This window comes from Brachyistius frenatus, unplaced genomic scaffold, assembly GCF_029030835.1.
Source record: "Brachyistius frenatus isolate BFR_SWC_R1_liver_20210118 unplaced genomic scaffold, ASM2903083v1 Contig_69, whole genome shotgun sequence".
Taxonomy (NCBI): Eukaryota; Metazoa; Chordata; class Actinopteri; family Embiotocidae; genus Brachyistius; species Brachyistius frenatus.
In genome coordinates, this window is record NW_027210668.1 from 393,681 (window position 1) to 408,198 (window position 14,518).

Sequence of the window (14,518 nt, forward strand, 5' to 3'; positions counted from 1 at the left end):
ACGAGTATCACTTAGTTTGATCCCAAAAAAGGGGCGTGTCATGTGACAGAAACTAGTTATGAAAGCAAAGAGCGAAGTGTCTCCACAACAGAGACGCTGACGTCACTCACAACATCAACCGAGAATGTTTTCAACGCGACTCTGTCCCACGAGGGAGGATCTGCAACTAGCAAAAATTGCTTTTCTCTCTAATCCTTTCGCGAGCTACACCCCCGCGCCCCGCAGGAATTAATTTGCAACGCCGGGGATTCTGAGCAATTTATTTGCCACAGCAAATCTAAACAGAGATTTGGATTTCATTAACGCAAACAGAATTCAGAAACACACAAGCATCTCACACTACTTAAGGTTGTCACGACGGTCCACACCTGCTGCACATGACCAGACTGTAATGCGGAAGAGGAAAGTAACTAAGTACATTTACTACAGTACTGGAGATGAGGACAAATTTGACATACTTGCTCTCAAAGTGAGTATTTCAGTTTTAAAGGACCTGAAAAAGTTAAGAGTTCACCTTAATTTGAATATAATAATTTAATGCAAGAAATTACACAATAAAGGGAAGTTTGTTTGGAGCATTTTCACCTTTCACATGTCTGAGAGTTGTTCGTAGTTCAACCAAAAAGTGATTTCTCCCCTTAAACAGTTCAGATGGTTTCACTTTAAAAAGAATTGAGGCCCAAATAATGCAAATACTTCACAAACATTAGTGAAAATCCTAAAAGAAAATTTAGTTTTCCCTTCTTCCAGATGTAATAATGCCCTTTAGAGGGACACCAACCCTTGGTTGAGAAACACTATTAAACTACCAAACTGTCTGAAATGTTAAAATCAGCTCCATCTCGACCATCAACAGTAACATGTCTCTTAAACACGGATGCATCGGTACGGACCATCTTTCAATGTCACCTTAGAAAGGCAGGTTGATGATAGTTCTGTGTTTTCATCGAAGGATGAATTTGAACGCGGCGTTGTTGCGTTGAAAATACAACAACGCTGCAACTGAATGTAGATTTCTTTACATATAAAGCAAAACCCAGAATGAGAGAACATGCACAATGAAAATAAATACATGAGGGCGCTTCCACAGTGTTGTTCTCTGGATGAGGAGCTTCAGGACATCAACACCGATATAACACAGTCCTGTATGAGCGTCTAAAACAAGCTCCGAGGTGTGTTTAGGTGGCTGCGTTTGTTCAGTGTTAATGACACTTCTGTGTGCATAACGAGGCGGAGAGGAGCTGTCCTTTAAAACATGCAACACACGAGCTATTTTCCTCCTCCGACCTTTGAGTCATACCAAATTGCAGATGTGATTATGTCTTAAAAGCTCTGAACGGTTGGCTCGTTCTGAACTCCGCTTCACGACACAGAGTTTGATTGCTGCCTTTCTCCCACAGCAACACATACCTGCCTTAAAATAAACAAAGACGGGCTCGGGTGAGGATTTATATTTATGCGACGGATCATTCTGGAAGGACGGATGATGAACAGCCCCCCCACCTGTCGGCGCAGCCGCGGCGTTAACCGCTGCGTTCAAGGTCTGAGCACATCCAGAGTTTACAGTTCATGAGATATCACGCGTGGTTTTCACCTCATGTTGCCTCCACTACACCGAGTCACGTGACCAACACCGATATCTGCTCACAAACAACATCATCCGTTTGGCAAAGACCGACACTGGTTAAATATTAAAGAGAAGTCAGTGTTAAACAAGTAATAAATAAGTCCGCTTCCCACAGATCATGTTCAACTGGAGTTTATTTTATTAAAAAGACCAGGGTGCAAATATGAAATTAAAAAAAATAAAGACAAGCATATAATTTTTAAGCATTTAATACAAACTTAACAATATAAACTATTTCAGTCCCTCTTGACATGTAAGACACTGACTCAAAATACTTTGTTATACCGTATTTTTTATCAAGTATTGCACAATGTAGGTACAAAATTAATATTCATACGATTACATTTTGTCCATAGTATAGCAAAATCTTTTTAACCTCTTAACAGAAAATACAATTCATCTCTCAGAAAAAGCAAATATTCCTACACTTGAATTCCACCACTAAGGAATACTCTGTACACAATCTTTAGAATATTTGATGTATTTTTTTTTTTAAAGATGGATTTCTTTAACAATTATCTTTAAAAAAAAGAAAAAATAAGGAAAAGCTGCTGCAGCCATCACAGATCACTGGAGTAGTAAAAAGATATAAATGCAACAACATGTCATAGAAACAATATATACTCTGATATCTTACAAACTCTGTACTAAATTAAATTATACAATTAGAAAAAGACCAAGTAACCCCACTTAGTAGTGCCAATTCATAAAAACCAGCCTTATCTTACCACCTGTAAAATACTGTAAGAGGCCAAAACTTGAAGCTTGAAGTTTTTTTTGTTTTTTTTTGGGAGTATTTTCTCAACATAGTAAAAAAATTTGTGCTTGGTTGGCAAAAAGGAAAAAGAAAAACAATGATGCATGTTGAATTGAAGTAACCAAGCTTGGATGTGTTTGTACAACAAGCTTTTAGTAGAAACAAACTCAAGGGGGCACAGTAAAAACACCCTTGGGCACATGCGCTTCACTGACTAGACACTATAGCCTTAAGTCCAGTTTCTAAGTGTGCGTTTTTGTTTTTCCTTCTCTTTGAGCCACCATCATTCATAAATAACATCTGGATGATGAGTTTAATTAGCCATGACTGGCTGGAATTGCTGGTTAGAATACTGCATGTTGCTCAGACTGAAGTTGAGGCCATCCATGAGGGACTTGTCGTTGAGGCTTCCGTAGGCCGCAAACACGTCAAAGGCATTGCTGTACTGCAGTGGGCCGAGCCCGAGGGAGCCCTCCCCGGGGAACACGGCTCCGGGGCTGGACTGGCCCTGCAGGCTGGGGAACACAAACTCCTTGGCATTGGGAGAGAGAGCAGAGGCCTTCTGCTGCGGCGGCTGCTGCTGCGGCTGCTGCTGCTGCGGCTGCTGCGGCCCCAGGCCCAGCCCGTACAGCGAGTGCATGGAGGTGGAGATGGCTTTCTGCTTCAGGAGGGTGTTGACATTCAGACCCAGGTTATTGGTAGGGGAAGTGCGCGCCACTTTGCTGCTACTGCCGCTGTTGTTGTTGTTGTTGTTACCGCGGCCGCTGCTCTTCATCTTTGTGGAGCCGAATTTGGTGGCAGCGAAGGTGGCAGTGGTGAAGGTTAAGGGCTGGGTGGAGCGTGGCATGAAGGATGGGCTCACGGCAGCGGACTGCCCGAAAGGAGGGGAGGGGGAGCTGGACTCCGAGGAAGCCCCGACGGGGTCGCTGATTGGCATGAAGACCTGGGCCTCAGGATTAAAGCTGTTCTTGATCTCCTTGTCCAGCTCTGACCCGTTCTCATTGTTATCATCCACATATAGCACCTTGACCGGCCCCTTCTCCCCAATCTGGTAGGAAACCTCAAATGGATCAATCCACACACTAAGGTCCTGAGGGAGGTTATTCCGGACGTCTTCGATGTCCAGCCCGCTCTCTTTGGCTGCCTGCTCCACCACAGGGTCCACCTTCTCCCCTACATGGATGCACCTGAACCCCGAACCTTTGTATGGCTTGTCGGGATACCAGTGACCTTCATACTTTTTCTTCAGCTGCCTCTCGAGCTCTTCGCCGAAGATATTCACACGTCGTCGAGGGAGTTTGTTGTATAAATAGGAAATAATAAAGTTGAGTGCTACTTGAATTTCAAGCTGCATAGCTGCTTCAGTGGCGAGGGCGATTCTTACACCGTCACAGAGTTGCTTTTTGTTTGAGCGTTGCAAAAACCTCCAAGGCAGCAGTGATCAGTGTAATGAAAAAAACTCAGTGCTTGTTGCCAAAATGAATATCCGTCCTGCAGCGCCGTTAGGTTCAGGATCCTGAAACGGAAAGAAAGGGAAGGTATTATGATCCCGAAGCTGTTAAAACAGTCCAAAACGAGCCATCTTTACAAATCAGTGACATTTCATTTCTCAATATTCATCCACGTTCACCGCCCCCCACCACCACCACCTCATCCCCTTCTCCCCTATGGCACAGCCTGGCTGGATATCAGCTGTACAATATCAGCAGCTATAAATAAACACAGGCCACTGACTCAGAGACGGTGTCAGCAGAGCCCGTGTTCCCCAGCGGTCTAGTGTGACAGATAAACGCACCCATGGTTGACCTCTGCGGAGGGCGGTGGGTCTGATGGCAGGTGTCAATCACCAGGAGCATTTTCGATTGCCTCACATTGACATGTTTAGGCAAAAAAATAAAAAATATATAAAAAATATAAAAAATAAAATCCTGCCTCGTGCGTCGAAGTGGGAGAATGTTTTTTTTATTTTGATTTTATCTTCCGAGTGATCCAACCAGGTTATTCAGGTGCTACAGCAGGTAGACCGGCACGCTTGCGACGACACTTGCCGTGACATAATGCTCATTCAGAGGCTGAAACCACCACCACGGACAGAAACCACCACCACGGACAGAAACCACCACCACGGACAGGAACCACCACCACGGACAGGAACCACCACCACGGACAGGAACCACCACCACGGACAGGAACCACCACCACGGACAGGAACCACCACCACGGACAGGAACCACCACGGACAGAGAGAGACTCGCTTCATGACGACACCGGCAGTGAGCACAGAAACGGCTCGCTTTGTCTCGACGGTTGGCTGTGACAGCCGACCAACTTTAATGGAGGGTGTGAACAGAAACGCAGCAGGCCGGCCATCAAGACGTCAGACACGGTTAATGTTTAGCTCGACCAGCTCGTTACCCGGAGGAGACGTCGTTGAGCAACGAGCCGAGAGACGGGCCGACGGACAGCCGGCGGTCAGTTAGCCAACGTCACGCTTAACGGCAAAATGAAGAAGAAAATTCGCTTTTATCTTCGCCGACATCCACCTCGGTCGACAGCCAGCTACGTAGTACTTTAATAAACTGGTGGCTGAAGCCCGGATATACGACAATAACACGATCATCGAGCGTCCCAGTTTGAGACTCAATAGGAGGAAGGAAGCCGTGCACGGCTGCTTCGGGCTCCGAGAAATGAATGTTATGGCGACGGTAAGTTGGGATTTACTTACATGGGAATTCAACGCAGGTCCTTCTTGCACAAGCCAGAGTCAGGAAACGTTTCACCTGCACAGCAGCTTTCTACTGGATGTACAAAACGTTGTCTCTGAAGTGCTCCAGGCGAGTCTGCTTCTGTGGGGTTTAGATGAAGTCCAATTCACAGGCTGTCAAGCTAACTCCCCACAGCCTGGGAGTTTTTACAACTCTGCCCTTTGAAACTTGGGCTGGTTTGTTTTTATAGTAGTCCTCCGCCACGGACATGGAGGACGTGGTGATGCGGCTCGCAGAGGTCAACACCCAGTAACGTGTTTCTATTGGCCGAGCGCTGCTTCGTCACCGACAGCCGCCCGAGCTGCGGCTGTGATTGGATGACTTCGTGGTCACTCAACCACGGGGCTCTATTTACGGTAGTGATTTGCCTTTCATGTGCTCCGGACTACTTTTCGAGGCAGGTTTCAGCTGAAATACCATTTGAAAGCTTTGGGGCAAAATATGATTCCTGAAATTCTGTTGAAAAACCTCCAACACCAGCGTGGTTGAAGGGTAAAAGACTGACATGTCTGGACATGTCTGTTTCATGTGACACCAAGTCCTCACTAAGGTCCTCTGTGCTCAGAGGTTGTGCAAGAGAGCCAGGGCGGAGCAAAGACTCTGTTGTTTATAATGCTGAATAGCCTGTGTAATTATTGTTGTCAGCCAAAGAGAGGACTGAAATTAAATCACATCCGGCTCCTCTCTTACCACTACAGGGTTAAACAGAGCAAATAGCCACCGTGGGGGAGGGACACACCTGTCACTGGTTGTGTTCCTCACTCCTCACCAATGACATTTTGATGTCCCTTGAGCCAGCTGTAGCTGTGTATCTATATCTCCCTGACAGCACTCCCTTTCTGAGAGCGGTGTCCGGTGATACAGCACAGTGCCGGGCACTTTTTAAACAAAACAGATCTCATAATGGCCATCTGTGTAAATGTTGTCATTCTTTTGCGGCTGTATACAAGTGATAAAATTCTCTTCATTATAAGGTCTGTGGATTGTGAAAATGAATTGTTACACAACGGATCCCGGCTGCTCTGCCTGCATGCCGGCTACTTGTTTTGAACAGCTGTGCAGTGCAGCGCTTTAAGCTCTCCCCTGTCAGGCCCAAGGTGTTTGACGCCACCGACTGTTCTTACCTAACATGGGCTCCCGCACTGTGTTTGCACAATAAATACAATGCCACATGAATTATGCAGCTGTGAGGGAGGTGGCAGGGCAGGAGAGGGGGAGTAGACAGACTGTTCTTTAGAGGTGGGGACGGGCTCAAGAGACAAAAGTATCTCCTGACAGAGAAACCCACTCAATGCCGTATGCCATGTCTGTAAATATTACATTGAAAAGCTGATTTTTTTTTTTTTTTTTTTTTTCTGGAGAGCTGCCAGCTACTTACAGGCTCCCCAGAGAGAACAGCAGGGCGGTCAGTATTATTTCAGAGGCGTATATGATCGATCTGAATCAATATTAATTCATTTAGATAGTCTGTTGTCCAATTCGTGTTCCTCACTAAATCATGACGGCAGAAATGAAAAATAAAATGGACACGTTCCTCTTCCCTCTTAGCATAAATACTTCAAAGTACACGATTCATTTGGGCAAACACCGAAGTGGCCGTAGTCCTTCGGTCATATCGGCAGTGAAGAAATAGCTTTTGGAGGATGTATGGAGTAGAAAGAGCTAAAAAGCAGAGAGCTAGACTTGTGTGTGCGTGTCGGCCACCTTGCTGTGCTGCTGCGGCTCTTTTGCGTGTCAGTTGCGGCGCTGCGACTGCCCTATTTCTACATTAAGTTTCCTCTGGATAATGAACATCAGTCATCGAATGCTCGATTTCATTTCATAATAAATTCATTTCTGATTTATTTTTCATAGAAAAGGGTTGAGAATGTAATAAATAATACTGAGGATAGAAATAAATTAATAGACAATATGCAATAACCCATCTTCACTTGGTCCGGCTCATTTTAAAAGAGATTTCCATGAGGCATTTTTTTTAATTCTGTTCTACAGGTTTTCCAGAGGCGGACTTATCAAGAAATATCAAATTTACATTATAAATGGGACAATTTCTAGGCACCAAACTAAAACTATATAATGTGATGTTCTGGGTTCAGCCTCTGTTGAATCTGAAGTGCTCTGCCTTTGCTCGGCAACTTTCTTCAAGGACCATGAGGGGGACGACTGCATGTTTGACCATGAGGGGGACGACTGCATGTTTGACCATGAGGGGGACGACTGCATGGGCCTCGGCAGTTTGAGCAAAGGCACCAACAGTCGCTGTTTGCTCTCGGCAGCTCAGTTTCTGGATGGTCCCCGCCGGTCAAATCATCTTTTACAGCTAATTCAGCCACAACGTCGGCCTCTCTGCTGCATTTCTTCAGCCGTATGCTCTGGTTTGAATAAAAACAGCTGAACATCCAAGTTAGCCAAACACGTCCGTAACATCCGCTGCAATGTTGGGATGACATTTTAACTGTAGGAAACATACACGCGGGACCTAATCACATAGCAAGTATTGAGAAATACACGTCAAATGACGACGCTGGTGCTGGAAAAACAACAGCTGCTTCCCAAAAAGAATTGTAGAGGAATTTATTGCTTCAATTTACTACATTTACCATCAACACTGATAAAACACACACTAAAAAAGTGGTGACCTTTTTTTGTATGATTTGTTTCTCCTGTTCTTGATTGTGGTTTATCAATGCCACAGTTGATGTTTAGCTCCGAGCCACATCCCAGTGCCATAAACAAAGTGCAATAAAATGCAGTCAGATCGTAGCCGGAGGGCTGCAGGATGCTGCAGGCACAATGGCGACTTCTTCCAGCTCCAGATTGAGTCTCAGCAGGGGTGAGAGATGAGTCCCCCACCAACGAGGAGCTTGTGTGATGGATGACCCGAGCACAAACTAAACACACCGTGGGGGCCTTGGAGACACACCAAGGCCACTAGAGCAAGGCAGCTTTCTTTTTCTTTTTTTTTTCCCATCTGAAAGCACAGGAAATGTGTGACTATGACCAAATGTTCAGACATGTTTCAATTTGCAGTCAGCTGCATCGCTGTTAAGCAAGAAATACGTTCTTCCAGCACCGTAATAAATAGCATGTGCAGGTCCACAGTCCCTCTGCTCATTCTCCCACTGTGTATACTTGGTAAGTAAGTGTTAGTTTTGGCGGTGGATAGGTGGAATAATAGTCCCACACTGCTGAACAATGACTTATTTGTTATTCTCCACCACAGTATGGATCTAGTGCTTGGTGAAAGTTTCCTCCTGTTGTTGTGAGTCTGCCTGTCTGGAACCTGGAGGTAAACATAGCTAATGAAGTGAGATGTTTTAGTATGACTCATGCAAATTTTTTAGTGAAGTCAGTCCACATAGACATTTTTCACCGCTCCCCTCACAAAGCTGTGAAATCCTTTTCTCTCCTCTCTGGTTTTGTGGCTGCACACGAGCGCTGTTAAATTCCCAGATGAGGCCAGATTTTTAATTTGAAATGTGTAACATCACATGCTCAATACTTGGGATGAGATTAAATCTAACTTCAGACAATAAGAATGTGTGCCACACTTTGTTTGCTTACTGCCGAGTAAACAATGAAAAAATGCTCCAAAGACACATTTTATATGGAAAGATTCTGGGTTTTGGTGCACTGAATTAATAGAACTGGCACAAAAGCACTGCTCATGTGAACATGCTGTATAATGAAAGCTGTCACAGACTGCGTTCATTTCTTTTGGTTATTTGACTAACACCGGGAGAGCTCATAGATTTATTAGATCCCGGTCTTTGCGGTGAACTTCAAAGCTCAAACGGTGTTCGGGAAGATGACTTCACTCCTTCAAGCTTCACATCCGGGCATCCTTTGTGTCTTAAATTCAGAATTCTTCTCCTGGAGGAAGAAGCAGTCAAGTTTTGTATTACCCTTTTCAATTCCAGGTTATGGCAACTCATGTAGGACTTTGTTTTTGCGAGCTGTGTCTTTCCTCAGAAAATGAACAAGTATAATTCAAAGCAAAGGCCAAAAACTGAACAGGCTGCTCTAACAAACTACCAGCTCTTTGCTGTCCTGCAGTTCTTCATTAAACCCTGTGCCCCTTTGAAGACAGATTCAATTATCTTTATTTCCTTTCATTAAAATATTTTCTGACCTCTAGCCAAGTGCAGAAGCATAAATCTTTATATATATTGTAGATAGAAAACAGCCACCAAAACATGCTTTCTTCTTCTTTTTTTTTAAATTATTTTTTACTAAAGCAGCTTTACTAAATTTTTTAACAATGGATTACTTTGGTGTGTGTGTGTGTGTGTGTGTGTGTGTGTGTGTGTGTGTGTGTGTGTGTGTGTGTGTGTGTGTGTGTGTGTGTGTGTGTGTGTGTGTGTGTGTGTGTGTGTGTGTGTGTGTGTGTGTGTGAGAAAGGTGTCACATACAGTGATGAACCAACAGAGAAATACAATCCAACTCTCCAGTTCCTTTTAGCATCTTTTAGCTCATTGTTTTGGTTTCACAGTCTGTAACTACTGTCCTGGTTTACTCTCTCTGCTCTCTTCAGGATCATTGTTGGCCAGATGCAGGCAGCTGTTTTAAGTATAAAAGACTATGGTCAACCCACTTTGTGCTACCCACCCAGTACCAAACATCCGACAGAAAAAGTTAGCAACTAGCTCGTGAACATAGCGTAGCATTTCACAGCTCAAGGGCAACATATTTCTCTCACGAGTCGTTGGCTACCTAAACATAGCTAAATAAAAAGAGGAGTGAGTGAAGAATCAACACCAGATGAATGTTAAATTGTTGCACATGTTCAGGATGTGCAAAGAAAATTTGCAAATTTTTACTAAATCAAATTAAAACCTGATAATACTGCAAGTCAGAATCCTTATGTGACCAAAAAAATTTAAAAAAAATCAATTAGTTCAAGGTTTTTAGTGTTTCAGGGACATTGTTTGCCTTTTATTGTAAGTTGGACAGTAGAGCAGTTACCGGAGATGGAAGCTGGGATATTGCAATCACAGTATACAGTACAGTACACAAGGTCAACAGAACGGCCACGTTTTGCTGTTGTAGATGAGTATTGACTGTAGCTGTTGATGATGAGTGGTAAAACATAATGTGACATTTGGACTAGTAGAGAACATTTACCACTTCAACAGACCAAGGCTGCAAAAGCAAAACACTTGAGTATGAAAGTGAATGGTGGTGTTTGTTCAGCATTATTTGTAAAAAGAAGAATGTCTCATCTTTCATAAGGTAACCTCACTGAAAAATACCTGCACAAAATACCTCGATTTGAAATAAACATCGAGCGTTTTTAGTGACAGGAGGTATGTACGGGTTGTGAAGATATTCACTTGATGTTTGATCTGAATTGACCTAAAATTTTAGCAATTTTCTAGCTTAGTGCAGCTCGACCCACATATTCACGCTCCACAGGGACTTCTCAGTTTGCCACGGCTGCAAACACCAAATGTCCACCACCGTGTACTTATATCTGAGAACAAGTTGTTTTTAATGGTAGCGCAGGTTGTTGTTTTTTTACAAACGCTACCAGCGTGACGAGGCACTGAGCGTTTTTTTCTGTGTTGAACACTGAATGTGTGATTTGTGATTTTGATTTGAGTGAATCACAGCGAAGAAGGACAAACACGCTTAACCACAGACTCTTGTCGCTGGTTGGTCCGCTCTTCAGAATGGCTGACCGAACGCTAATACGAGCAGCGTATCCAGACGACAATCTCAGTGAAATTGTATTTTCTTGATTCCTGTTGTTCTGGGTTTGTACCCTCATGGTTGAAATGCACTTATTGTAAGTCGCTTTGGATAAAAGCGTCAGCTGAATGAAATGTCATGTAATGTAATGAAGAAAAGTAAAGGTGTGAGAATTAATCTGGAGGAACCAGCCTAGCAGTTTCCTGCCTTTGCTGTCGTTAGTCATAACTCAGAATGATCTTTTAAATATGCTAACAAATCAAAAACCAACCAAAATGAAAAAAAAAAAAACAGATGGCCTTTATTTCATATTTCTGCAAACAGGATACTAGAATTGACAGATTTTGTAAAATAATCTTAAAATTTAAGTGTAAAGTACAATCACTTTTACATATATGCAGTTTTGGCAGACTTATGGACCAATGTTTCCTTCTTTGTCTCTCTTCAATCACATGGTTCCCTTGAGCAGGTATCTTTAAAAAAAAAGTTCTCATTACCAGCTAAATAAATGTGATCCTGCCTGGAACAGAAGTTTTACTGCTCTGTTGTTGAAATACAGTCTCACTGGTGGAGGTGGATATGATGCTCAATTAGTATTCATAGGAGCTCTGATAGTAATCTAAGATTACGCTGCTCACTGGAATTTATAGCTTCATGCACACATGCACAAGCACCTGCTCCAGTCTTCGCTCAAACTCCAAAAAATGAAGTCTTTAAACACTTGACTGCGATGATGAAAGCAGCTGAAAGTGATTTATATGCAGCTCGTATGTTTACACAAAAAAAAAATCATTTAAAAGCTCAGAAAATGAGTCTTTTCTGCGGTACACGACTGTCTTCTGGAGTCTGGAGAGCTTGGGGATCCAGTGTTTTGTGCCGCTTCCTCTCGAGTTGTTTACAAATGCCGTGGCAGGCAGGGGGAGGCCGGAGAGCTCGTTGTCACACCAGTGCCAGGAATGTCATTAATATAAGCAGGGGTCATATTTGCACCCCCTCCCCTCCTTTCCTCCCCCAGACACACTCTCTTATCTACATGCATGGACAAACACAGACATTTGTGAATCTGATCCTCAGCTTACTTCCCATACATCAGCAGAGAGGGATGGAGTGGTGTTTATGTGGAAAAACGAGCGTATTCCTGCAACCTAACAGCCAGCGGTTTCATATTTGAGCCGGGTTACAATGTTTTGACCCCTGGAAAGATTCATATCAAGCCATCTGGGAGAGAAGGAAGGTTACACAATAGGGGGATCAGCTGCGCTCCTCCTATTTAAATACCATTCTGCTCCTCTATTGGGCTTCATGTCGGAGGATTATGTTTAGCATGCCGGGTGCTGTGTCATGAATCAGCCGGCGGAACAGAACAGAGTTGCATTAAGCTTAATAACACAGGCATGGCACGGAGACAAGATCACTTTGTTTTGTTTTTTTTGCTGCCGTCCTGGCTCGCACGGCGCGCTACATGGCAAAGCTGTGCCCTCGCAGTCAGATCGACGTTTTGAGAAATTCAATTACGCTCTGAAATGAAAAGCCAGTGCTTGTGGATAGAATGGGTTTTAGAGTGAGAGCCGTCCATTGCAATAGGAATGTGTCACACATCCATGAATACTGAATGGAGTGTGCTACAGTGGGCAGGCTGTCCCCGTCATTGTGATTTGTATTTTTGACCTCCCCTCCCCCACCTCGCTCTTCTTCCATTTGGACTGTAAGCTTCTCCCCCGCACCCGCTGCACCCTCCTTAAAACAGATTTCTGTCCTCTCCCCTCATCTGTGTGGGTGAGATCCTTCTCTGGGCATGCATTGCAGCGGATGATGTCAGATTATGTGAACACCATGCATCATCATCACCTTCATGAGATATTAACAGAAACATTTGCATGTATAAGCTGTATATGCCGAGCCACAACTTGCACAGATCCTCTATTGAGAAAGCCTTCAATTCCGTTTGCCAGAAATGATGTCAATGTAGTCATGGCAACTATTCTTATACATTACCCCATGCACTTCCACAGTTAGAGTAGCACTAAAGTGCTATTTTTCTCATCTCTTAAATGGCAATGAGGTTCTTTTTTCTTTTGAAGAGTTGGAGGAAGACGACTCTAGACGGCAGAGAGAGATATGACAGCTGACCGGGATGAGAAGGAACAATGAGCCTGAAGTCATGATCATTCATGTGTGGAGAGGGTAATGATGAGTGCTGCTCTCTAATTCTCTCCAGATATCTATTGTAAACATGCTAATGGGAACTCAGGAGCTGTGTGCAATGAATATGCGGTGAATCATTGGAGAAAGCGGCATATAATTTTGATGAGAATAGATTCCGAATGTGCAGCGTTGGAGCGTGCTGTCTGTAACCTCGCCAGCACCACCGGCAGCAACAGCAGCAGTCTGTGCTCTCCGGTTTTGAGAGCTGACACAGTGCTGTTGGGGTAACAAGAGAAGGTGGAGCCATATTTCGCTGATGGATGTCCCTTGGATAGAACTGGAGAAAGGTGATAGGCTGGGCGAAAAAAGAGCGTGAGAACACAAAAAAGATCTGTGGTGCAGAAAAACGAGTGTTTCAGGAGCCGCTGTACTGTACGCAACTGCATCAGCAGCTCGATGTTGTAATCTCCGGGGATGGGAGAAGGAGAGTAATTGTGACATTGCTCTTTGGCTGGGAACTGCTCCTCGGTGCAATTCAGCCCAGTAATCAGAAAGCTTCGGGGGTGAATAGTCAACACGGTCAATTCAGTCGGTTTCGATGATAAATGGAAACACCTAATTGCGGTACACTTGAATGATAAAGGAGAGGATTTCCTCAGAGGCTCTGCCCGTGATGTCGCTGATGACGGAGAACTTTTCCACTTTCTGTTCAGCCTGGTTGTTCCAGGCCTTGTGTTATATAGACTTTTCACATACAGTAGTCCATGAACAGCATTTAGACTTATCATATGGTCATACTGTCAACATATCGGACAGTGAGGGAATTTTTCAGATGCTTTTTTTCATATTCATGTAAATCATATACGTGTTGTTCATTTTGTTACATTTTTAAAGGTCCGGTTCACTTATATTAAAGTAAACCATTAAGTGGTATCGGCTGTTCTTTCCTATGAAAAAGGTTTTGGTTTTACTTCTCCGGGTCGTGATGAAGTTTTCATTTACTTTCTGCTGAAGAAATATTCCTTCAAAACGGTCCCTGAAAGCGACGGCAAGCCATTTGTCAACGCTGTGAGCCCTGAAAAATGATATTCCCCTCAGCTGTACTGTGGTGGTGGCAGAGATGAATATCTCAAAGCTTGAGCACTTAAAAACTGAAGGTATCTGCATGGCTGAATACCTCTGGAGGTTAAAGGAATAGTTCAACAGTTGGGAAAAATACTTTTTTAATATTTCTAACAAGCAGCAGATGAAAAGATCGACCACTTTCATGTCAGTGGGGAACATATGATGCTGGAACAGGGGAGCAATTAGCCCAGCTCAAAGCAAAATAAACAAGGAGTTCAAAAATAACTAGCAGCACCTCTGCAGCTCACCAGTTAACTTGTTGTACTTTGTTTATTTCTTCCACATAAATAGAACTGTAATGTGAAATGGACCATTTGTGGCTTCAGCGTGGGTTAGCATGCTGTAATGATTACTAGCTGTTTTCATCTGCCTTGATGTTAAGCTTAGCGAACAGGCTACAGCATTTTT

The 14,518-nt window shown here is 43.7% G+C and overlaps 1 protein-coding gene across 1 annotated transcript; it reads right to left on the bottom strand.

Annotated features, from left to right (window-relative positions):
• Positions 1-1,743: 1,743 nt before the first annotated feature.
• Positions 1,744-5,307, bottom strand: tob1b (transducer of ERBB2, 1b). Its single transcript, XM_069707476.1, has 2 exons — positions 5,110-5,307; positions 1,744-3,900 (listed from the first exon to the last, which is right to left on the bottom strand). The coding sequence occupies exon 2, from the start codon at positions 3,736-3,738 to the stop codon at positions 2,698-2,700; it is 1,041 nt and encodes a 346-aa protein (XP_069563577.1). The 5' UTR covers positions 3,739-3,900; positions 5,110-5,307; the 3' UTR covers positions 1,744-2,697.
• Between the last annotated feature and the right edge of the window lie 9,211 nt (positions 5,308-14,518).

What these genes read in the sequence shown, in the direction of transcription:
- tob1b (XM_069707476.1), bottom strand. Translation starts at nt 3,738, where the DNA reads ATGCAGCTTGAAATTCAAGTAGCACTCAACTTTATTATTTCCTATTTA.